The sequence below is a fragment of the Entelurus aequoreus genome, linkage group LG06 (assembly GCF_033978785.1).
Source record: "Entelurus aequoreus isolate RoL-2023_Sb linkage group LG06, RoL_Eaeq_v1.1, whole genome shotgun sequence".
Taxonomy (NCBI): Eukaryota; Metazoa; Chordata; class Actinopteri; order Syngnathiformes; family Syngnathidae; genus Entelurus; species Entelurus aequoreus.
In genome coordinates this window covers 51,151,435-51,178,558 of record NC_084736.1, presented here as the reverse complement: position 1 = coordinate 51,178,558, position 27,124 = coordinate 51,151,435, and the positions used below count along the sequence as shown (strand labels likewise).

General features: G+C 36.9%; 1 protein-coding gene across 1 annotated transcript in view; it reads left to right on the top strand.

The window, feature by feature from the left end:
• tmem161b (transmembrane protein 161B) overlaps positions 1-25,068 on the top strand; it is a 63,305-nt gene extending 38,237 nt beyond the window's left edge. Inside the window, exons 6-12 of the mRNA XM_062050947.1 lie at positions 2,699-2,850; positions 2,934-2,994; positions 3,065-3,205; positions 7,847-7,960; positions 11,019-11,193; positions 16,185-16,281; positions 22,021-25,068. Coding sequence (XP_061906931.1) covers positions 2,699-2,850; positions 2,934-2,994; positions 3,065-3,205; positions 7,847-7,960; positions 11,019-11,193; positions 16,185-16,281; positions 22,021-22,301 — 1,021 coding nt within the window. The 3' untranslated portion in view covers positions 22,302-25,068. The remainder of the gene's footprint in view (positions 1-2,698; positions 2,851-2,933; positions 2,995-3,064; positions 3,206-7,846; positions 7,961-11,018; positions 11,194-16,184; positions 16,282-22,020) is intronic.
• Positions 25,069-27,124: the final 2,056 nt, after the last annotated feature.

Here is a 27,124-nt window from a genome sequence, read left to right as displayed (position 1 = left end):
CACCTGACATGGGAAAAGATAGACCAGGGAGCAGATGACATGGGACTATGGATATGAGCGAATGCGTTTCTTCAATTTATGTGCTAATAGAGCACTTGATTTAAGTTTTCCTGGTTGCTGTAATGACAATGTTTTCGACTCTCTAGACCTGAAGTGTACTACTATGTAGTTTTGTAGTACTATGTAGTTTTATAAGATATAGCCTCACTTATGGTCCTGAAATATACAGTATGTATTAGGCCAACCATTAAACATACCTGCACAATGTAATGAAACCATATCAATAGTTCTGCCTTTATTATTATACATAATGCTATTGAGTTAATTTGTTCTGCAATAGAAGCATTGAGTAGTGACTTTCATACAGAGATGGCACCAAAACGATGTACAGTTCTTCACTGCTGCACAATACAACAACTTAAAACAACTCTTTAATATGACTGTGTCTATACAAGTATAACAAATATAGTATTCCACTGGGGGAAAATTAGTGTTATAGAGGTATTTTGTGTGCAGCATGCAATTTGTGTTCTAATTTTAAAGTTTTGTAACGGGGCAGTATACGTAATAACTTGTAAACATTTTGTATTATTGTTTTGATTTAATTATGAGTGCGCTTTTCTTTTAAAACGTGAATATAAGCTACTTATCGTTAACAATTATTAATTTAGGGATGGGAATCTTACATAGACTCCCGATTTGATTCCGATTCTTGTGAATATTTGATTCAGAATAAATTCTCGATTCAACGCAAATCTTGATTGTAAATGATTCTGCACTATTTCATATACCGGTACATAAAAATGATTTCAAAACCTTTTTAAAACAGGTCACAGATTACAAAAGCTTCTCTTGGCGGTTGACATATGACGAGTAAGCACAGGAATATCCTAAAAAATATATATTTTTTAAATGGATTCTTAAAAAAAACAAAAAACTGTTATTTATTTAGGTGAATATTTGAAAATTATGAATAAGTTTTGGAATCGGTTTTAACAAGAATTGCAATTCAGATGAGAATAAATGTTTTCAGCTCCCCTAATAGATCGCCTGAAGAAAAATATGAAATCACGAGTCTGGTCAGATGTTCATTCACTTTTTTAATTGTGTGGACAAAAAAACATGGAACATGACACTAAACTATAGTCATTTCAAATGGCAACTTTCTGGCTTGAAGGAGCACAAAGAAATTAAGAAACTTAAGAGTAGTAATCAGTTATCTTTTCATTTTTAGATCAAGCAGAGAAAAAAAAGATAATGAAATCACTCAATTCTCAGGAAAAAAAATAAGGAATCATCTTGTAAATTTACATTTCTAAAGCAAACACCTGCTTCAGATTAAATATGTTCCTTCTTCTGTATTTAAAAAGAAGTATTCACACCTTGGAGAGCTGTTGCACCAGGTGGATTGACATGAGTCATGGCTCCAACACAGGAGATGTCAATTAAAACAAAGCGTAGGATTATCAAACTTCTTCAAAAAGGCAAATCATCTCATACAATGTTGCAAAATGTGTTGATTGTTCACAGTCCGCTGTGTCTAAAATCTGGACCATGCACTAACAACATGGGAGGGTTATAAAAGGCAAGCACACTGGTAGACCAAGGAAAACAAAGTGTTAATCAAGACAGAAAACTTAAAGCAATGTCTTGAAAACAGAAAATGTACTGTAAGAAACCGCCTGAAAGAAATTAGATTGAAATACCGAAAAGCTTAACGAAAGCCGTCATTAATACCTAAACATAAAAATACAAGGTTACAATGGGCAAAGGATAAGCAATCATGGACTACGGATGATTGGACGTGTCATATTCCGTGATGAATTGCAAATCTGCATTGGGCAAGGTGATGATGCTGTAACTTTTGTCTGGTGCTGTTCCAATGAGATTTATGAAGACGACTGCCTGAAGAAAAAAAAAGGAAATTTACACGGTCACTGATGATATGGGGCTGCATGTCATGTCAGGTAATAACACAGGGGAGGTGGCTTTCATTACATATTTAATAAATGCACACCTTTACATTGACGTTTTGGACACTTATTCCATCAATTAGAAAGGCGTTTGGGAACAATATCATTTTTTTAATTCTTGATTTCATTTAGTGTGTCTTGTAGCCAGAAAGTTGCCATTTGAAATGACTATAGTTTTGTGTTATTTATTGTCAGTTATCTGCTTTTCTTCTACAAAATTAAACAACTACAGTAAATGAACATCCTCCAAGTCGGATAATGCATAATGTTTTCTATGGGTTTTATGCACACAGTAATTTGAATTAAATAGAGGATGTCCATTTCAACACATTTTGGGCCTCTACCACCTGCATGTCTATCGCTGTAAAGGCAGACTTTTTGGAGGTGGCATGCCGCGACAAGAATAGTTTCCTCCTCTCATGGTGCAAAATAACAGCTATTAATACGTCAAAGTCAGTGGGATTGAATTGACTGTTTAGCATTCAATTTAGTTTTATCAACGGTCAAGGATGCACCATGAACTAAAAGTGTATTGTGAGTATATAAATACATTACATGTATCTATTGTCGCTATAAAAAAAAACAATGATTAAAAATTCTTTATGATGAAATACAGAACATTTTTTAAGGCAGACAAACTGAACAGATTGAATGTCCTGAGAATCCACTGAAGCATTCCTTTATCAAACGATGTGTTGGATTTTCCTTGACCTTGGCCCTTTCAGCAAGACGCTCTTCTCTCTGACGGCCCACTACTTTAAGCTTGAAGAAGGAGGCGAGCGCTCCCTCTGCATTACATTCGGCTTCTTCTTCTTCGTCAAAGCCATGGTCATCCTCATTGTCACTGAAAACTACCTGGAGTTCGGTCTGGAGACGGGTGAGTGCTCGCGTCACTCCTTCCAATGCCTACATGAACCACACTTGTGAAAATTGTAATGTGTTTTGTACTTAATTTTGAAGGTTTTGCAAACTTTTCTGACAGCGCTCTACAGTTCCTGGAACACCAAGGCTTGGAGTCACAGTAAGGGTGTTTTCCGGCATAAATATTTTGTTTGAATGACCAACATTTAGTTATGTTCTGCCTTCCACAGGGGTCCTATATCGAAACTTACTTTCAAGCTAATACTAGCCTTTTTGTGTGCCCTGATTGGAGCCTTTTTAACCTTCCCTGGACTGCGATTGGCCCAGATGCACCTCGATGCCCTCAATGTGACAACAGCCAAATTTACACAGTAAGCACAGTATATTACTGTTCGTTTGTTGTGTACAATTTTATCCATCTAATGTCTTATAGCAGAGGAATACAGCAGGGGCTCTGTGACCCTTAAAGGGGGAACTGCACTTTTTTGGGAATTTTTTTCCTATCGTTCACAATCATTATGATTTTTTTATTTTTTTATGCATTCTAAATTTTAAATACATTCGATCAAAAGTATGTACAATGGAGCCTATCGGAGCCGTTCAATTCTTCCTATAGAGCCCCTAAAAAACATCCAAACAACCCCATTACGGTTGTAGTGGATTGTCCGAAGCTTAAACTGCAACAAAAGTGAGTTTAGTAAAAATGGTTTATTTACCAATAATCAAAAGTACAAAGTTGGATTGAGCTGCCCATGCAGACAAACAAACGCCCTCCGGAGGACACAAGAATCAAGCTATCACCCTTTAGCCCTTGTCACTTGGCCATTTTATCTGTTTTCTTCATGCGTCAAGGTCCTGATGTTTTCGACCTGTTTGTTCTGCAACATCCTTGAATCCCTTAGTCATACTTAGACAATCAAAACATTTTGTAGAATGGTCAGAGCGACTCCATATTCAACTTTGGCCTACATCTGGTCCTTCAATGGTTTAGAATAGAAAAGAAGTGAAACGAGCAGACATTCTTGACAGACACGAAATATAGCTCAAAGGTCAGAAATTCCACCACACGGTTTTATATACATGATGTAAGTATATATGTACCGTATTTTTCGGACGATAGGGCGCACCGGATTATAAGGCGCATTAAAGGGGTCGTGTATATTTTATTTTTTTTTAATTGAAAACACTTCTTTGTGGTCTACATAACGTAATGGTGATTTTTTTGGTCAAAATGTTTCATAGATTATGTTTTACAGATCATCTTATAGCCGCTTTCTGACAGTTGCTTCAGGATGCGCCGTTTTGTGGGCGGTCTTATTTATGTGGCTCACCTTCGGCAGCGTCTTTTCTCCGTCATCTTTGTTGTACCAGTGTTGCGTGCAAGGACGGGAGTGGAAGAAGTGTCAAAAAGATGGAGCTAACTGTTTTAAAGACATTCAGACTTTACTTAAATCAATAACGGAGTAGCATCTCTTCATCCGTGGCTCATTAGTGCAACAACAAATGTGTCCTTTGAAAAACCGTCCGACCAGAACTCTCTAATAACTAAAGTTCCTTGGGTGATAAATGAAAACTCACTACACGGGTATGTTTTAGCGCTTTCATGGTGAGTTTACTGACAGATATAAGTAAGAACTTTACACTACTTTATATTAGAAATGGCAATAGCGGCGGATGAATGTCCAATAACAAGAAGATAGAGAAAAAGAAGAAGCTTATCGACACGAACTACAATGGCAGACTCGTGCAAATTTTCAGGACTTATGCAGATCCCAAATACACATGAGCAGGTACCACAAGGTAAGAAAAGTTGCTTATGCATAATATTGCAAAACAAAACGTCAGATAATGTCTTACATTATACACACACCATAATAATACTCGTATGTTGAAGCACAGTACAATCCATCAAGCGGTGAGGCTTCATAGTCGTACTAAAACATTTTGATAGATCTTTGAGCGCTGTGTGTAATGTTCTATATTTTCAATGGAACATATAAAATGTTTGTGTTGTTTACTTGAGTCATATTCCAGTCTACACGTATCTCTTATGTGACTGCCATCATATTGCAGTTTACACATATCTTTTATGTGTGACTACCATCTACTGGTCACACTTATCATTTCACCCTGTACCAAATAAAATCGCTTTGAGGTCGATAAGCACAACCAAAATTATTCCGTACATTAAGCGCACCAGGTTATAAGGCGCACTATCGAGTTTTGAGAAAATGAAATGATTTTAAGTGTGCCTTATAGTCCGAAAAATACGGTAATGTAGTAAAGGGCACATTTATAATAACATTTAATATTTACGTATTTTGATCATTTTAAGCATACGCGGTTAAAAAACGCATCACAATGTTTAGTTTTTTTTCTTCATCACTAATTTCTGCTCACTGCAGACTTTATGAGCGCCAACAAACATATTGCAACAGCACTTACTGTACAAGGTCTGCTGTCATTAGGATGCCGACTGCTAGAATATTCATATATTCCCGGGGCGGGGGTAACAAGCGCTCTTTGTGTCGTTCTTGCCATATCCAGGTCGTAAATGATTGTCAAAGTGTCCCAACTTGTCGGATTATATCTTCGTCTATTTACTTTCCAGGTGAGAGGCATGATTTAAGATCTACAATAAACTTACAGGAAGCAGGGAGGCGAGGAAACCACAGACCACTCGATGATGTAAACATAGGCACACACGGAAGTGATCACGTCGTCTCTATAGTCTGTCTGCGTTAGCGTTTATAATAACAATATCACTAATACTTGGTTTATATTCAAGTCACGAAATGATAATTGAGCATTGTTGGCGCTTTTTGAATGGTTATTTATCGGATTGTATGGGCGGAATAGTGGAGCTCCCCTTTTATATACAGTATGTTTATTTAAAGGCCTACTGAAATGATTTTTTTTAATTTAAACGGGAATAGCAGATCCATTGTATGTGTCATATTTGATCATTTCGCGATATTGCCATATTTTTGCTGAAAGGATTTAGTAGAGAAAATCGACGATAAAGTTCGCAACTTTTGCTCGCTGATAAAAAAAAGCCTAAGCCTGTACTGGAAGTAGCGTGACGTCACAGGAGGTAATATTCCTCACAATTCCCCTTTGTTTACAATGGAGTGAGAGAGATTCGGAGCGACAAAGCGACGATTACCCCATTAATTTGAGCGAGGATGAAAGACTCGTGGATGAGGAACATTAGAGTGAAGAACTAGAGGCAGTGCAGGACGTATCTTTTTTCGCTCTGACCGTAACTTAGGTACAAGCTGGCTCATTGGATTCCACACTCTCTCCTTTTTCTATTGTGGATCACGGATTTGTATTTTAGACCACCTCGGATACTATATCCTCTTGAAAATGAGAGTCGAGCACGCGAAATGGACATTCACAGTGACTTTTATCTCCACGACAATACATCGGTGACACACTTAGCTACTGAGCTAACGTAATAGCATCGTTCTCAAATGCAGATAGAAACAAAATACATAAATCCCTGACTGGAAGGATAGACAGAAGATCAACAATACTATTAAACCATGGACATGTAACTACACGGTTAATAATTCTCAGCCTGGCAAAGCTTAACAATTCTTTTGCTAATGACGCTGAAGCTAACTTAGCAACCGGACCTCACAGAGCTATGATAAAAACATTAGCGCTCCACCTACGCCAGCCAGCCCTCATCTGCTCATCAACACACGTGCTCACCTGCGTTCCAGCGATCGACGGCGCGACGAAGGACTTCACCCGATCATCCGTGGGGTGGGCGGCTAGCATCGGCTAGGCGTCTGCTATCCAAGTAAGTAGTCCTTGTTGTGTTGCTACAGCCAGCCGCTAATACACCGATCCCACCTACAACGTTCTTCTTTGCAGCCTCCATTGTTCATTAAACAAGTTGCAAAAGATTCACCAACACAGATGTCCAGAATACTGTGGAATTATGAAATGAAAACAGAGCTTTTTGTATAGGATTCTACGGGCTCCGAATACTTCACTTGCCCTCGTGACGTCACACGCATACGTCATATCCAAAGGAGTTTTTCAACCGGAAGTTTAGCGGGAAATTTAAAATTGCACTTTATAAGTTAACCCGGCCGTATTGGCATGTGTTGCAATGTTAAGATTTCATCATTGATATATAAACTATCAGACTGCGTGGTCGGTAGTAGTGGGTTTCAGTAGGCCTTTAATCAAATGCATTAAGAAAAACAATCCATCCGTTGTCATGTCTTTAATAATGATTGTGAACGATAGGCAAAATTCCCAAAAAAGTGCAGTTATCCTTTAAGGGGGTGGCATGGCTACTGCAGGGGATCGTGAAATTTCTGGTTGATTAGACTTAAAAAATATATACTTTCTATATAGTGCCCGCCAAGTTTCTATGTAGTCCACACAAAGTTTCTCACAAATGTCTTCATATACACATTAACAATAATTCATCTTACTGTATTGTAGTTTATGATGTACCCTACTGGTTTAAAATAAAAGCATGAATAAATAATTGCTATAATATTCATGTTAGCATCTAAGATAGGTAACGTTTAGCGCACTAGCCATTCGCGTGTTAGCTGTCAGCTACCAATCAGCGCGCTAGCTGTTAGATAGTGAGTAGCGTGCCACCGGCTAGCCAGCGATGAGAGCGCTAGCGGCCAGGTGGCAATTAAGGTGCTAGTTGCCAGCAGGCTATTAGCGGCGCTATACTGTATTATTTCAGATATCGCATACAATAGTAACAAGGTACATTTAGGACTAGTTTGATTTAAAATACAATTTATACGACATATAGAAGTAGGGGTTTCCCTCTTTATCAGTCCTTGACCTAGAAAATGGTTTAGACCCCTACCGTAAGTTATTATGAAAACATTTGATACATCTTCTATATACTGTAGTTGTTATATTACATATGTTTGCGGTCAAAATGTGTGTACAAACTGTACATGCAAGTCATGACTTCATTGTTTTTAATTAGTCATCTCCTCTTTGTTTTCCCCGTTCTGTAGGACTTTGCTGCATATCAACTTCCTTTCCCCACTTATCATGGTCCTGCTGTGGGTGAAGCCCATTACCAAGGACTACATAATGAACCCCACCCTCGGAAAGGACAGCTTGCCTTTGTAAGTCAACTGCATCCAAATTCATTCAGTGTACACTACCCATGCATTAGTAACTGTCTTTCATACATTTTTACAAGGTTGTAGAGCAGCGGCGTCCAAACTTTTTAAAAAAAGGAAAAAATGTGCCAATAGACAACGGGCCAAACAGCGATTTTAAGCGTAAAGCACAAATAGCCTAAATGTAAATAATACTGTTCCTTTAATTAGTGCAAATATCAATGACAGATGAAAATGTGTTAGTTTTGTGAAAGCTTTAGAGGTGTCTCAAACTTACTACCGATATTGGAGCCTTGAGTATTGCTCAATTCCGATACGTTATCAGCAGAAATTATACATACTTCTATTATTTTGTAGTGTGGAATGTATAGGCAAGGGTTGATCAAGTGAAATTATGCAGAACAATGGTAGGTTTGAACTCATGTATTTATTTATAAATGTCAGGAATAGTGGTATGTTGTCTTTAAGTTGAAGTGGAGTGGGAATTGTTTTTTGGCAACGCTTAGTGGTCACTATAATTTATTAAGTTATTCTCTCGACACACGGAATTGAATAATGCGGACACGTTCGTTACTGGATGCTTTCTAATACGCTCCTGCCTTGAAGACTTTATAAGTAATATACAATTTTAATTGTTTGATCATTGATTTATATTGACAAATGTCGCATTTTATAAACTGCATTATTGATCTGTTAAAGACGCGTATTATGTGTATTTAGCTTGTAATCTATTGTGTGCTTAGCTGTTGTGTAGCTGCTAGCTCCTAGTAGCCTAAAACCTATCATGTTTGCCTTTCTTTGTAACTGACCTGATGAAATACAAAAAAACAACAACTTTGTGTGCTTATTGGCGGACATTTGGATGTTAACTGCCTGTCCAGTGTTGCAGGACTTGTTTGTATTGGAGCTAATATTAGGGCGTTTCAAATTAATGTATGTTGATATAATTGATGCGTGTGCTGATTGATATGTGACTGATACATGATACAATTATTGGACCCTAACACCCCTAGTGAGCTTAAAAGAAGGTTATTATATGTAGAGATCGACCGATACCGATTATTAGTAATCAAGGAGGCCAATAACCGATATTTGGAGCCGATATTTATTTGCAGTAAAATGTAGCTAAACATGAGTAGTATACTGTCAGTAAAGAAACAGCTCGACAAGGCTTAGCTTAGAAGCAAGGAGCACTGGTTATTACTACGAACTTACTCTTTACTTATCACAATGTTTTTTATTTTTTAATATTAAATTCTGGTATCATATGTGTCTAGATCGTATCTGATTATATATTTATGTTGTAGTTGCGAAAACATTTCTTTTATATGTATATATATATTAGGGTTGTACGGTACACCGGTACTAGTATAGTATTGCAGTACTAATGAATCAAAACTGGTACTATACTCTGTTTGAAAACTACCGGTTCGCCATATTTTTTTTTACAGGCATGACTGCGCGTCCTCACGTCAGGAAATTGCGGGTTTTACGAGCAGAGGAGCATGTTCGGCAGCACACAATCCAGGAGTACTTACAAGCAGACACATTGTGTAGACAGAAAAGGGAGAATGGACGCATTTTGGTCTAAAAACTAACGATTAAGGTGAAGCGACAACACTGAAACGCCCTCAGGAAGAGGTGCTTTAAAACATGGCTAGCTAGCTAGCGGCTAACATCCATCCGCAGTGGCAGTGTTTTAGCTTCTTCTAAATCACTAATCCTCACCTCCATGGCAACGAATAAAGTACATTTCTTACAAGTATCATCCCTGCAGGACGTGGAATAGCTAAACATGTTTCACTACACACCGTAGGAGGATACAACAGCTCACTGGTATCACCGCTAACAAAAGCTAGCGCCTGAATGTAAACAAATACCATGGGTGGATCTACACCTGACATCCACTGTAATGATACCAAGTACAATAACCTATCTAGTAAATGCTACTATGATTACATCGATATTTGTTATCGTCACAAAATATTTTATCTTTTTTTAATTCATATTATGTTCATAAACTCAGGAAATATGTCCCTGGACACATGAGAACTTAAATTATGACCATTGTATTACCCTGTAACTACTTGGTATCGGATTGATACCCAAATTTGTGGTATCATCCAAAACTAATGTAAAGTATCAAACAACAGAAGAATACATGTTTATTACATTTCAACACAAGTGTAGATAGAACATGTTAAAACAGAAAATAACCAGATATTAACAGTAAATTAACCAGTCGATTATTAATAATTTTTTACAGCTTGTCCTTTTTAATGTTGACGAAATAATAGAATGATAAATGACAATATCGTAATGCATACGTCAGCAGCCAAATTAGGAGCCTTTGTTTGTTTGCTTACTACTAAAAGACAAGTTGTCTAGTATGTTCACTATTTTATTTAAGGACAACATTGTTCTTCGATTGCAATAAGAAACACATGTTTAATATACTGTAAGTTTTTTTGTTGAAATAAAGCCAATAATGCAATTTTTTTGTGGTCCCCTTTATTTAGAAAAATATCGAAATACATTTCGATACTGGTAAAATTGGTCGATCCCTGTTTATGAGTACGTATTACATTTGGGAAGCCACCGTTTAGCGGGCCATATTTGGCCCCTCGTCTTCCCTTTCGGCACCCCGGTTGTAAAGAGTCCAATGTGCATGTCCATGGGGTTGAGGTCAAGGCTCTCAAATTCATATAACCTCAATTGGTGCGCAGCAGAATAGTCGTGCTGAAAAAGAAAATCCCTAAGCTTTTCCCACACAGTAAGAAACTTTGAATTGTTCAAAATACCTTTGCTAAGAATGCGAGCTACATAAAGAACTGAGTTCTGATTGACCACCTGTCCCAAGGCATTCGTCTGTGTAGTCCCTGACACTTAAGAGAAACTCTCCCCTAAAAAAAATCCCCTTTACAAATTGCTGGAACTATATTTCCCTTGTGGCACACAGTTCCCATGATGGAGTGATGTAGCAGTTAAAAAGAAAAGCTGCCATCCGTTCATCTCATTCTTCCTCTGTGACTCACCGCTGTCTCCCACTTGTCCATATCAGGATGGCTGAGCAGACGTACGACACACTGCGGTTATGGACCATCATACTGATGTGTGCGCTGCGGCTCGCGATGATGAGGCATCATTTGCAGGCCTACCTCAACCTGGCTCAGAAGGGCGTGGAGCAGATGAAGAAGGAGGCGGGACGAATAAGTACCATCGACCTGCAGAAAATGGTACCTGACCTCATTTGCATCGCCATCCTCGTTCTATCTTTCATATTAGATTGTCCTTGTTAGCATCTCTCTATAGCGTTGCAGCAGTCAAAGTGATGTCATCAGACATTAGCCCCCATTACAGGAAAATATAGAAGCGTCGAAGCTAGCTTATGTTACCATTAGTGGTTTAACAGAACACACACATATATATATATATATATATATATATATATATATATATATATATATATATATATATATATATATATATATATATATATATATATATATATATATATATATATACATGGACTGCTTTTTGAGTTAAGCGGGTAGTGACCAGCCTGAACGCCAGACTAATTATTAGAATTTTTATTTAATATAGTTAGTAAATGTGAAAAATAGAGAAATTTTTAAAAAAAAATTAAAATTAAATATAATATATATATATATATATATATATATATATATATATATATATATATATATATATATATATACATATATATATATATGTATATGTATATGTATATGTATATATATATATATATATATATATATATATATATATATATATATATGTATTTATTTATTTTTATTTTTTTATATTTTTTTTTTTAAATTTTTAATTTTCTTTTTTTTAAATTTCTCTATTTTTCGCATTTACTAACTATATTGAATAAAAATTCTAATAATTAGTCTGGCGTTCAGGCTGGTCACTACCCGCTTAACTCAAAAAGCAGTCCAGGAGAAGTAACTAACAATTTGCAGCCATATTAATGATTGAACATACATTTACTAATAGCTTACGTTAGTAGCTAAGCTTTGCTGAATCACTATTATTAACTGACAACACACAAAGCTTATATGTGTTCAGTATGGCATAGTCTACGTCAGTACGTGCTAATAGCTAGAAGAGAGAGGGATATAATGCTTACAATACTTGGGAAAGTTAGCGTCCTGTGGGCAGCCGCAACGCTGGCCTTTTAACAATTTCATGATCGATTATTTTAATTTACTGAGTGATTTTTAACTCCATGCTTTAATTGAAATGTGTAGCCGTGTATATGTATTGAGGGATATTTCATGAGATCAGAGTGCGCGACTGTGTGCCTTAAAAAAGTGATGTGTGACATCAGCGAGGGAGAGAAGCGTTAGCTGTGCTGGTATTGGTAGCCTGCGCCACCTCAGGAGTGACAGGAACTATGAAATGTTGCCGACATCAGGTCCTGGTAATGTACGTTGTTAGAGCTAGTTAAAAAAGCGTTTGTACGTGCTTCGGTGGCTGTATCTTTCCTTTTCCATAAATGGGATGTACAAACCCCGTTTCCATATGAGTTGGGAAATTGTGTTCGATGTAAATATAAACGGAATACAATGATTTGCAAATCATTTTCAACCCATATTCAGTTGAATATGCTACAAAGACAACATATTTGATGTTCAAACTGATAAACTTTTTTTTTTTTTTGCAAATAATCATTAACATTATAATTTGATGCCAGCAACACATGACAAAGAAGTTGGGAAAGGTGGCAATAAATTCTGATAAAGTTGAGGAATGCTCATCAAACACGTATTTGGAACATCCCACAGGTGAACAGGCAAATTGGGAACAGGTGGGTGCCATGACTGGGTATAAAAGTAGATTCCATGAAATGCTCAGTCATTCACAAACAAAGATGGGGCGAGGGTCACCACTTTGTCAACAAATGCTTGAGCAAATTGTTGAACTGTTTGAAGAAAAACCTTTCTCAACCAGCTATTGCAAGGAATTTAGGGATTTCACCATCTACGGTCCGTAATATCATCAAAGGGTTCAGAGAATCTGGAGAAATCACTGCACGTAAGCAGCTAAGCCCGTGACCTTCGATCCCTCAGGCTGTACTGCATCAACAAGCGACATCAGTGTTTAAAGGATATCACCACATGGGCTCAGGAACACTTCAGAAACCCACTGTCAGTAACTACAGTTGGTCGCTACATCTGTAAGTGCAAGTTAAAACTCTCCTATGCAAGGCGAAAACCGTTTATCAACAACACCCAGAAACGCCGTCGGCTTCGCTGGGCCTGAGCTCATCTAAGATGGACTGATACAAAGTGGAAAAGTGTTCTGTGGTCTGACGAGTCCACATTTCAAATTGTTTTTGGAAACTGTGGACGTCGTGTCCTCCGGACCAAAGAGGAAAAGAACCATCCGGATTGTTATAGGCGCAAAGTTGAAAAGCCAGCATCTGTGATGGTATGGGGGTGTATTAGTGCCCAAGACATGGGTAACTTACACATCTGTGAAGGTGCCATTAATGCTGAAAGGTACATACAGGTTTTGGAGCAACATATGTTGCCATCCAAGCAACATTACCATGGACGCCCCTGCTTATTTCAGCAAGACAATGCCAAGCCACGTGTTACATCAATGTGGCTTCATAGTAAAAGAGTGTGGGTACTAGACTGGCCTGCCTGTAGTCCAGACCTGTCTCCCATTGAAAATTATGAAGCCTAAAATACCACACGGAGACCCCCGGACTGTTGAACAACTTAAACTGTACATCAAGCAAGGATGGGAAAGAATTCCACCTGAGAAGCTTAAAAAATATGTCTCCTCAGTTCCCAAACGTTTACTGAGTGTTGTTAAAAGGAAAGGCCATGTAACACAGTGGTGAACATGCCCTTTCCCAACTACTTTGGCACGTGTTGCAGCCATGAAATTCTAAGTTAATTATTATTTGCAAAAAAAAAAAAAAGTTTATGATTTTGAACATCAAATATCTTGTCTTTGTAGTGCATTCAATTGAATATGGGTTGAAAAGGATTTGCAAATCATTGTATTCCGTTTATATTTACATCTAACACAATTTCCCAACTCATATGGAAACGGGGTTTGTAGTAAGATTACATGGTTATCACTTCATTGAAGGCTAATTATTCTCCCGTGGTAGTGGTAGTTGTGCAAATGTCACAGTAGAGTTCTACAGGCACTAGGGATGGGTACCAAATCCGGTACTTTTGTTGGCACTGACCAAATCCTGCCGGTCCTACCAGGCACTGATTTACGTCAAATCCAACGGTGCCATGTTTTGGTGCCCGGGTTGCGCGTGACGTCACGCCTGGTTGCCGACTCAGCACCCTGGCACGTGTCGATCACTCCAACAACAAACTACCTCTCGGTAATGTTGCAATGTTCAATGTCAACAAATTAATTGACTCAATAGAACGTTGCAACGTAATCTCAGGGCATTTAATCAATTGCAACTGGACTGTTTGGTTTGTCGTAGAAGAAGTTTCACCTCTCATCCAAGTAGGTTTCATCAGTTCATGCTCATAGATTTAGGTTGGTCAGATCTAGTCTTAGACTTAGATTGGTCACATCTAGTCTTAGACTTAGATTGGTCAGATGTAGTCATTGACTTAGATTGGTCAGATCTAGTCTTAGACTTAGATTGGTCAGATCTAGTTTTTGACTTAGATTGGTCAGATCTACCCTTAGACTTGGATTGGTCAGATCTAGTTATTGACTTAGATTGGTCAGATCTAGTCTTTGACTTAAATTGGTCACATCTAGTCTTAGACTTAGATCGGTCACATATAGTCTAGCGGCTGGTGCCAAAACCCCAAATATTTATACTCCAAAACCAGGAGGGTGTTGAGGTGTAGGGCAAGCATAGTTTTGCCCTATCGTTGGGAGAAAAATAACTATTGAGGCGCAAACAAACAATCCTACTGTCAATGCCAACGACAGTCTTGAAGTGTAATTTCCCCTCATTAGCATTGAGGTATTGTGTGGCAGAACGATCGATGTGGATCGACCACTAACTGCCTAAAATAGTCGGAGTCATCCACTTTGGCATTCCGTTGAGTTGTAAACAAATGGATGAGAGGAAAAACATTTTCTAAGACAAACCAAACAGTCCAGTGGTGATCGATGGAATGCCCTGAGATTACAATGACCTGGATGAATGACAACATCCATGGACACGTTTCAACGTAAGTTAAGTAAGGCTCCACTTTTCCACAAACGAGCCAGCTTGCTGCTAAAATACTTGCTGATGGCATGCTATGTAAGTGATTAGCATTTGTGACTTAAATTTTTCAATTTCAACACCTTCAAATTTGTTAATGAAAACTACCACTAAGATGCACATTACAATCAAACAGCTGGTGCATAGATAGTACAATACTAACAGTATTAACACTTTGTAGGGGCGCAACTTGAGAATGCACTGGCTGAAATGACCAACTCACTATACACTATACACTACCGCCATCTAACTTCTTGGACTTGCAACAGTAATTGCACCTAATGTCATAACTGCAAATGATTCTCAGAAATGTGACATTGAAAAAAGATAAAATAACTAACGGTTATAATAATCAGCTCTTTTTTAAATGTTGCAATGAAAAATAAAATGTTATTATCAAAATTAATATTTACTAACACACACAAAAGTACCGAAAATTGGTACTGTTGAGTACCGGTATCAATTCTATGGTACCGTGTTGGTTTAAATGTGAACGATACCCATCCCTAACCCAGCTACCCGTTCCTCTTTAGGACCCCGATTCAAAATGTGTACACCTTGGACAGAATTGGTGTAGCGCGCAAACGCTGGACTTGTGCTGCAATGTAAATGTGTCTAAATAACAAAACATAAATCCTCTGTTTTGCCAGCGATGTTTGTCATTTTATGTCGAAAAGTGGGGAGGATAGATCAGTATCACTATGAATATATTGGGGGGGACACGTCCCCCTGTCCCCATTGCCATCTGCAATCCAAACAACATAAAGGGTCCAATCCCTACCATCAAATGCCGTATCGGTCATTTTGCCAGAGTTTGATATTGAGGATTGCCTTTTTTGAATTTGTACTTTTAATGCAAGTAACCATATTATTTTAAATATACATATAATGTACAGTATACACAGTTTGAAAAAAATAATAATAATCAATAAAATAATTGTTTTGTTGCTCCTATACTGATTGTACTCTTGTCTTTTCTACTACCCCCAGGTTGCACGTGTTTTTTACTACTTGTGCGTAATCGCACTACAGTATGTGGCACCGCTGGTGATGCTGCTGCATACAACCTTGCTGCTAAAAACATTAGGTAATAACTCATCACACACCTGCACAGTTTAATGGCTCCAATCCACTAGATTTGATATGAGACATTTCAACTGCATTGTTTTACATGTGAATGCGACAAAAATGGCAGAAGAGGAATGAATGGGTGGAGAAGTGTAAAGTAATTCATACTACAGAAATATCTAAAATGTGGCTATGAGACATATAGGAGTTTTCCTCAAGCAATCTTACTGGCTATTTATTGGCTGTCATTTATTTATTTTTGCTTTATTTTTTTAATAACTTAAGTGGTTTGATACTTGCCCATATACTGTGTCCTCCACTCTTACAGAGATATTTATGTTTTTATTTTTTATATTTGGATCAGATTGCAATTTTGGGTGTGTCAAAGAGGGTATCTCTTTCATTTTTATTCTTTTTTTTTTTTTTTTTTTTTTTTTTTTTTTTTTTCCCCTCATACTTTTGAAGTCATTCTGTCTATTTTGTTTAGGCTGACTTGGAAACGTGTTGCTTTGTTGTCGGCATTAGCATAATAATCATATAAATAATGATTGTGCCTGAAATTGATTGAGTCGAGGCAAAATGGAGCACACTTTTCAGTTTCAACCAGCAAAAGCACTGTTTGCTCAGTCTCGACGCTTTTGTAAGATTTTTTTGAACAAAAGTGCCAATTATCAGTAATATACTGTAAATACAGTATATTAATTCATTATTAATCAATCACAAAATTCCTACCCAATCAACAGACTTGAGTCGCATTCTCATTATCAGTTAGGTGAACAACTTTTATTGTGAAACTTTTATCGCGCAAAAATTGAAACTTCAATTAAATTAACTGGCTGCGCCCTACCGTATGTTGATTTGGAATTACAGGAAGTGGAATTGAATTGATTGCAATTCAGATAATTTCCTTGTAGGCAAGTAACAGGAAGCATTTGGATGGTTTTGACCTTAATTCTAAAATACTTAAACATGAATCTTAAACTCAAAAACATATTCCCTCTATTTTGAATACTATAGAATTTTGGGAATAAAGGTGTTTTACACCATTTTCCGAAAATTAGTAATTTTATACAATACACAAAAAAAAACATTTAGTATGCTAACACATACAGTAACTTAGCATGCCAACAGTAAGCATCCAATCAAGATAGCATCAAGTAACAATATCCATAACTTTTAGTTTTTTATTGGGTGTCCCATATTTATAACAGATTTAGGATATCAGAAAAAAATAAAAAGTTTCGGATAATATTGGCTTATATGTAAAATATCCGATATAAGCATCGATATAAGCTCTGATAAAAGCTCCGACATAGCGCGTTTACTTGTGCAAATCTGTACAGCCAGTTAACATCTAAATGTCCTCAAATAAGCACACACATCTCTTGTATTCAATGAAGTCATTTACAAAATGTAAACATGGCGGGCTACTTGGAGCTAGGAGCTACACAACAGCCAAGCACACAATAGCACACAAGCTGGACATACATAATACGTGTCTTTAATTAAACAATATTGCAGATGTCAACAAAGTATCAACAAAGTATATTTGCAATTACTTAAAGATAGAAAGTCTCCAAGGCAGAAGGGACTGAGAAAATATCCAGTCACAAACGTGTCCGCATTATTAAATTTACCGCGTCATGATTTTAATTAAATTAAATTTTGCGACCAAAAAAACAAATTACCACTGCAAATTAAAAGCAAAAAGTGTTCTCACACCTACCAATGTCTCTATCTGCATTTCCATCACCCCTAGAAATGCACAAAACCTAAATATAGCAATAAGAAACTGGTAATGGAAACACCCATATTTCAAAAAACCTCTCAAATATTGCTAGAACATTTTTGCCCTCTAATGAGGTGTTTTTTGAGACGTTTCGATTATGAAGTGTTTCACAAAAGCTGGATGGAAACACTTTTTTTTTCGCATTTAGCGGTCACATAAACACCGGACAACTCGGGTTGGACTTGTCTCGCTTCCAATCAGTCGGCCAAGGGGAGTGATGATGATGCAAACACTCTTTAATGGAAACACCTACAAGTCGCAAATGTACTCTGTAGAAATTTTAGAAATATTGCTTTTATTTTGCGAAAAACTGCGATACAAACTTCTGAGTAATTCCACTTGATCAAACCCTTTCTTACATTCCACTAGGGTTGTACAGTATACCGGTACTAGTCTAGTATCGCGATACTAATGAATTAAAAACGGTACTATACTCTGTTTGAAAAGTACCGTTTCGCCATATTTTTTTTTGCTGGCTTTACGCGCAGAGGTGTATCTTCGGCAGCACACAATCACAGAGTACTTACAAGCAGACACAGTGTGTAGACAAAAAAGGGAGAACAAACGCATTTTGGCCTAAAAACTGACGATATAGGTGAAGCTATAACACTAAAACGCCCTCAGGAAGAGGTGCTTTAAGACATGGATAACTAGCTAGCGGCTAATGTCCGTCCGCAGTCGGCAGTGTTTTAGCTACTTCTAAATCACTAATCCTCGCCTCCATGGCGACAAATAAAGTAAGCTTCTTACAAGTATCATCCCTGCAGGACGAGGAATAGCTAAACATGCTTCACTAGCTCACCGGCGTCACAATGTAAACAAATGCCATGGGTTGATCTACACCTAACATCCACTGTAATGATACCAACTACAAGAGTGTATCTAGTCTATACTGCTAAAATAACATCACTATTTTTTAGCGTCACAAAATGTTTTTTCTTTTTTTATTCATATTATATTCATAAACTCAGAAAATACATCCCTGGACACATGAGGACTTTAAATATGACCAATGTATGATTCTGTAACTACTTGGTATTAGATTGAAACCTAAATTTGTGGTATCATCCAAAATTAATGTAAAGTATTCAAACAACAGAAGAATACGTGATTATTACATTTTAACAGAAGTGTAGATAGAACATGTTAAAAGAGAAAATAACCAGATATTGACAGTAAATGAATAAGTATATTAATAATACATTTTTACAGCTTGTCCCTCATAATTTAGACAAAATAATAGAATGATAAATGACACAATATGTTACTGTATGTGTCAGCAGACAAATTAGGAGCCTTTGTTTGTTTACTTACTACTAAAAGACAAGTTGTCTAGTATGTTCACTATTTTATTTAAGGACAACATTGTTCTTCGATTGCAATAATAAACATATGATTAATGTACCGTAAGATTGTTTGAAAAAAATAAAGCCAATAATGCCATTTTTTGTAGTCCCCTTTATTTAGAAAAGTATCGAAATACATTTCGGTACCGTACCAGTGCCAACATATTGGTATCGAGACAACCCTACATTCCACACTACAAAATAATACAAGTATTTACAATTAATCGTGCAGATATCATATTAGATTAATATCGGTATCGGACAATACTCAAGGCTTAAATGTTGGTATTGTGTCGGAAGTTATCGGGACACAACTAATCTCAATTGTGCTAAAAATTGATTTTATTTGCTTTGTTTTGCTGTCATTGTTTGTACATTTTATTGACAAGACAGGTTCACAATCTATTCTATTTCTCCTACCTATTCTATTCCATTTGTAATGTATTCCTATTATCCAATTCTATTCATAAGCTACTCAACTTTTGTGCTATTCAATTTCAGTTATGTACGTACTTGCGGTACTCATTGGGCTAAATTTTGTGCCACCTCATGTGCGCTGCTATGACAACCAAGTTCCTTGAATCTTTGAAAATTTGAAACAAATTTCCAGACAAACACATTTCCATTGGCAATCCGTCCATGTCTTGTAACGTCGGTAACTACCTCAGTATCCCTAAGCATCATGAGAGTAGAAGACTGCAGTGTTTTTCAACCACTGTGCACGTGCCTTGGGAAATTATGCAATTTCACCTAATTGTCAGAAAATATTATAATTACAAAACCCAACATCAGTAAAGTTGGCACGTTGTGTAAATGGTAAATAAAAACAGAATACAATGATTTGCAAATCCTTTTCAACCTATATTCAATTGAATAGACTGCAAAGACAAGATACTTAACGTTTGTTATTTTTGGCAAATATTAGCTAATTTGGAAGTTGATGCCTGCAACATGTTTCAAAAAAGCTGGCACAAGTGGCAAAAAAGACTGAGAAAGTTGAGGAATGCTCATCAAACACTTATTTGGAACATCCCACAGGTGAACAGGCTAATTGGTAACAGGCTAAATGGGAACAGGTGGGTGCCATGATTGGGTATAAAAGCAGCTTCCATGAAATGCTCAGTCATTCACAAACAAGGATGGGGCGAGGCTCACCACTTTTTGAATGAATGCGTGAGCAAATTGTCCAACAGTTTAAGAACATTTCTCAACGAGCTATTGCAAGGAATTTAGGGATTTCACCATCTACGGTCCGTAATATCATCAAAAGGTTCAGAGAATCTGGAGAAATAACTGCATCAGGCGGTACTGCATCAAAAAGCGACATCAGTGTGTAAAGGATATGACCACATGGGCTCAGGAACACTTCAGAAAACCACTGTCAGTAACTACAGTTTGTCGCTACATCTGTAAGTGCAAGTTGAAACTCTACTATGCAAAGCGAAAGACATTTATCAACAACACCCAGAAACCCCGCCAGCTTCGCTGGGCCCAAGCCCATCTGAGATGGGCTGATGCAAAATGTAAAAGTGTTCTGTGGTCTGACGAGTCCACATTTCAAATTGTTTTCCGAAACTGTGGAGGTTGTGTCCTCCGGAAAAAAGAGGAAATTAACCATCTGGATTGTTCTAGGCGCAAAGTTGAAAAGCCAGCATCTGTGATGGTATGGGGGTGTATTAGTGCCCAAGGCATGGGTAACTTACACACCTGTGAAGGCACCATTAATGCTGAAAGGTACATACAGGTTTTGGAGCAACATATGTTGCCATCCAAGCAACATATTTTTCATGGACGCCCCTGCTTATTTCAGCAAGACAATGCCAGGCAAATTCTGCACGTGTTACAACAGCGTGGCTTTGTAGTAAAAGAGTGCGGGTACTAGACTGGCCTGTCTGTAGTCCAGACCTGTCTCCTTATTGAAAATGTGTGGCATATTATGAAGCCTATAACACCACAACGGAGACATCGGACTGTTGAACAACTTAAGCTGTACATCAAGGAAGAATGAGAACGAATTCCACATGAAAAGCTTCAAAAATTGGTCTCATTTCCCAAATGTTTACTGAGTGTTGTTAAAAGGAAAGGCCATGTAACACAGTGGTAAAAATGCCCCTGTGCCAACATTTTTGCAATTTGTTGCTGCCATTAAATTCTAAATTAATGTTTATTTGCCACAAAAAAAAAATAAGGTTCTCAGTTGGAACATTAAATATCTTGTCTTTGCAGTCCATTCAATTGAATATAAGTTGAAAATGATTTGCAAATCATCGTATTCTCTTTTTATTTACGAATTACACAACGTGCCAACTTCACTGGTTTTGGGTTTTATAATTATAATATTTTGTCTGTGTTGTCTTGATATCGGATGACTAACCGTGTAATACTATTCCATATCAGTAGGTGGCAGCAGGTAGCTAATTGCTTTGTAGGCCTACTTCGAGAGGAGAATTAGTGATGCATGGATGGTTATGGTTTGGATTCATATCGAACAATTGTGTCAGGTATTTGATGAACAACTTTATATTGGCTAATGAGTTTCATTTTCAATTTGAAAAAAATGTGCCTCAGCTCAAAAAACGTTGTAAAATACAGCAATAGAGATTAGTATTGTGTGTGTTTTCAGGTGGACATTCATGGGGGTTCTATCTTGAAGCAGAAGAGCTGCCCTGCACCCATCAGATGGACTCTGCACCGGGTGACGCACCAACAACAACCCCCTCGCTGGAGGCGGCGTCGCGGGCGTCAGCGAGCCAACTATCAGTGGCACTGGGGGGCCTGAAGACCGTCTTTAGCCCCTTGCTTTTTCGAGGCCTCTTCTCTTTCTTCACGTGGTGGATCGCCGCCTGCCTTTTCTCCACCTCCCTCTTCGGCCTCTTCTACCACCAATATCTCATGGCGGCGTAGGGCCAATGACGGACCACATCATCAGAACTCCTGCTTCAACTTCCAGTGCTTCCTTCACAGGTGAACTCTGTGTTTTGACATCCACTCCTTTTTATTCACCTTCACACCAGATTTTCTTACATCTAAGAACAATCCAGACTGGTGGCTAAATACAGGATCTCATATGCTGGACGGGTACTGCTCACATGTGGTAAACACGTGTTTTTTACAGGTCCACAGTTATTCCCTTACATTTGACTGAATTTGGAGGTTATTAAGTTGAGATAAGCTGCCTTACTTGGGCAAATACTGACAGACTAAAGTCTTTGAAAAGTATTTGGAAGTGATGCAGAAGAATAGGGGGTGGGGGGTGCACTGTCATGAGCAGGATGAATGTGTGTACAGTATGTATGAATGTTTGTTAGGGTTGTACGGTATACCGGTACTAGTATAGTACCATGATACTAATGAATCATATCCGGTACTATAACGCCTCTAAAAAGTACCGGTCCCCCCCGTGCACCCCCTCCTTTTTTTTTAACGGGCATGACGGCGCGTCGTCGTCAGGTCGTGACATTGCTGGTTTTACGAGCAGAGGAGCGTGTTCGGCCGCGCACACACGGAGTACTTACAAGCAGACACGGTGTGTCGACAGAAAAGGGAGAACGGACGCATTTTGGCTTAAAAACTAACGATAAAGGTGAAGTTATAACACTGAAACACCCTCAGGAACAGGTGCTTTAAGACATGGCTAGCTAGCTTGCGGCGAACATCCTCCCGCAGTCGGCAGTGTTTTAACAACTTCGAAATCACTAATCCTCGCCTCCATGGCGACAAATAAAGTAAGTTCCTTACAGGTAACATTATCACTGGAGGACGAGGAATAGCTAAACATGCTTCACTACACACTGTAGGAGGATATAATAGCTCACAATGTAAACAAACGCCATTGGAGGATCTACACCTGACATCCACTGTAACAATACCAAGTAAAGGAGCGTATCTAGTCAATACTACTTTGATATTTTTTAGCATCACAAAATCTTTTTAATTTTTTTTTAAATGTATATTCTGTTTATAAAATTTGGGAAATACGTCCCTGGACACATGAGGACTTAAATTATGATCAATGTACGATCTTGTAACTACTTGGCATCGGATCGATACCTAAATTTGTGGTATCATCCAAAACTAATGTAAAGTATCAAAGAACAGAAGAATAAGTGATTATTACATTTTAACAGAAGTGTAGATAGAACATGTTAAAAGAAAAAGTAAGCAAATATTAACAGTAAATGAACAAGTAGATTAATAATTCATTTTCTACCACTTGTCCTTAATAATGTTGACAAAATAATAGAATGATAAATGACACAATATGTTACTGCATACGTCAGCAGACTAATTAGGAGCTTTAATACTAAAAGACAAGTTGTCTAATATAATCACTATTTTATTTAAGGACAAACTTGCAAAAAAAAACATGTTTATTGTACCCTAAGAAATTTTTTGTTAAAATAAAGCCAATAATGCCATTTTTTTGTGGTCCCCTTTTTTTAGAAAAGTATCGAAATACATTTTGGTACCGATACCGGTACCAAAATATTGGTATTGGGACAATCCTAATGTGTGTACAGTATGTATGAGTGTGTGGTGTGTGTGGTGTGTGTGTGTGTGTGTGTGTGTGTGTGTGTGTGTGTGTGTGTGTGTGTGTGTGTGTGTGTGTGTGTGTGTGTGTGTGTGTGTGTGTGTGTGTGTGTGTGTGTGTGTGTGTGTGTGTGTGTGTGTGTGTGTGTGTGTGTGTGTGTGTGTGTGTGTGTCACAACCGCGACTGAAGATCCATACTCGTTCAGAGATGGTCGGAATACGTGAAGTTGAAGAGTTTAAACTGAGCCATTCTGAAAACGAGAGTGCTGAGCTCTTTCAGAGCGGCTGTGACCATTGAGAAAAAAATTTACGAGGGTAGCGCGACGCTTTTCGCCCGCCGTGTTCCGCATGCGCTCCCTTCTGAAGCTCTGTCGTGATCGACTTGTTGAAGAAAAAAATAGATTTTTTTGTTTTTTTTTCCTTCTTTCTCAAATCACTTTATTTTATAATTTGAGTGTTTCTAACGAATCAAAGGGATTCCCGCAACGGTGCCAAGTGTTCCACGTCCACACCTTAATGGCCTTGTTTTTCCTCGGCCATGAAGAAGTGGTCTCTCTCCGTAACCTAGACCCAAGTGTAACTTTTTAAGCTCATAAAAAAAGTCCAAACCTTTCAACTACTTAAGGCCATAACACTTTTTTTTCCTCCAGGAGACACGCATCATATCACAACTTCTGTTTTACACAACGGGAAATTTGAACTAATTAATGAATGTATCAATCCTGCCTAATCTCTAGATTGTTTTCATGAAACTGATTTTTGTGTTGTTTTTTTAACTTCCCACACTTCCTCTTCTGCCATTCTGCTACGGGGACATTTTTATTTGTCCGAATGAGTATTTTTCTTAGTATTTATTAAAGATGTCTAGGCCTGTAAACATTTCAAATTTTAACACAAGAGGTTTTAATTTTGGTGTTAGCATGCATGGTGACTTAAATCAGTTTTGTACATGTTTTGACAGTTTTTAATCATGTTTTGACAGTTTTTAATCTGTTCAGTTGGGAAGTAGCTGGGATACTTTCAAGAATTCAGCTTGATACCACTGAAAGTGGGTATTCACAAATTAGTTCACACATGTTGTTCCTCCATGTATTTATTTCAGAATGTGTCTTTTAATAAATTATGTTCTTTCATTTGTGGATGTGGTCTGTGCGTCACACTTGAGTATGGCTGCACCTTAAAGCTGGCGATAAAAATAAAGTGAGGAAAAAAGTGCCGTTAAAAAAAAAAATCACTTTCAATGAGTCAATCTCTAAAAAATACACAATCACAATTTTTGTTGGGTGTAAATCAACTAGAATTGTTTCCATAAGATATACAGTACAGGCCAAAAGTTTGGACACACCTTCTCATTCAATGTGTTGTCTTTATTTTCATGACTATTTACATTGTAGATTGTCACTGAAGGCATCAAAGCTATGAATGAACACATATGTAGTTATGTACTTAACAAGAAAAGGTATATGTATATATGTTTATGTATGTGTATATAGTATATACTGTGTGTATATATATATATATATATATATATATATATATATATATATATATATATATATATATATATATATATATATACACTACCGTTCAAAAGTTTGGGGTCACCCAAACAATTTTGTGTTTGAGCCTTCATTTCTAAGAACAAGAATAGACTGTCGAGTTTCAGATGAAAGTTCTCTTTTTCTGGCCATTTTGAGCGTTTAATTGACCCCACAAATGTGATGCTCCAGAAACTCAATCTGCTCAAAGGAAGGTCAGTTTTGTAGCTTCTGTAACGAGCTAAACTGTTTTCAGATGTGTGAACATGATTGCACAAGGGTTTTCTAATCATCAATTAGCCTTCTGAGCCAATGAGCAAACACATTGTACCATTAGAACACTGGAGTGATAGTTGCTGGAAATGGGCCTCTATACACCTATTTAGATATTGCACCAAAAACCAGACATTTGCAGCTAGAATAGTCATTTACCACATTAGCAATGTATAGAGTGTATTTCTTTAAAGTTAAGACTAGTTTAAAGTTATCTTCATTGAAAAGTACAGTGCTTTTCCTTCAAAAATAAGGACATTTCAATGTGACCCTAAACTTTTGAACGGTAGTGTATATGTGTGTGAGTATGTATATATATATATATATATATATATATATATATATATATATATATATATATATATATATATATATACGTACATATATATATATATATATACGTACATATATATATATAAAAACCATTTCAGGTGACTACCTCTTGAAACTCATCAAGAGGTATATATATATATATATATATATATATATATATATATATATATATATATATATATATATATATATATATATATATATATATATATATATATATATATACGTACATATATATATATAAAAACCATTTCAGGTGACTACCTCTTGAAACTCATCAAGAGGTATATATATATATATATATATATATATATATATATATATATATATATACAGTATATATATATATATACATACATACACGTGTGTGTGTGTATATATATATATATATATATATATATATATATATATATACATATACACACATATATATATATATATACATACATACATATACATATACACAGTACAGGCCAAAAGTTTGGACACAACTTATCATTTCAATACGTTTTCTTTATTTTCATGACTATTTACATTGTAGATTGTCACTAAAGGTATGAAACCTGTGAAGTGAAAACCATTTCAGGTGAGAGAATGCCAAGAGTGTGCAAAGCAGTAATCCAAGCAAAGGGTGGCTATTTTGAGGAAACTTTAATATAAAACACGTTTTCAGTTATTTCACCTTTTTTTGTTAAGTACATAACTCCACATGTGTTCATTCATAGTTTTGATGCCTTCAGTGACAATCTACAATGTAAATAGTCATGAAAATAAAGAAAACGCATTGATTGAGAAGGTGTGTCCAAACTTTTGGCCTGTACTGTATATTTCCTTATAATTGTTAGGTCTTTAAGGGTTATTGATTGGCAACAACATAGTTTTTCTTACAGCAGTGATTTTCAATGGGCGCCATTTAGTGGTATGCCAAATAATCACCGTTTAAGTATTAAATGTCGTCAAACACTTTGTCAATGTTCAAACTGTGTGTAATGTTACAATGGCCTAAAATAATAAATACATAATTGTTAAGTCAAACCTTTTTTTGTTTTTTGT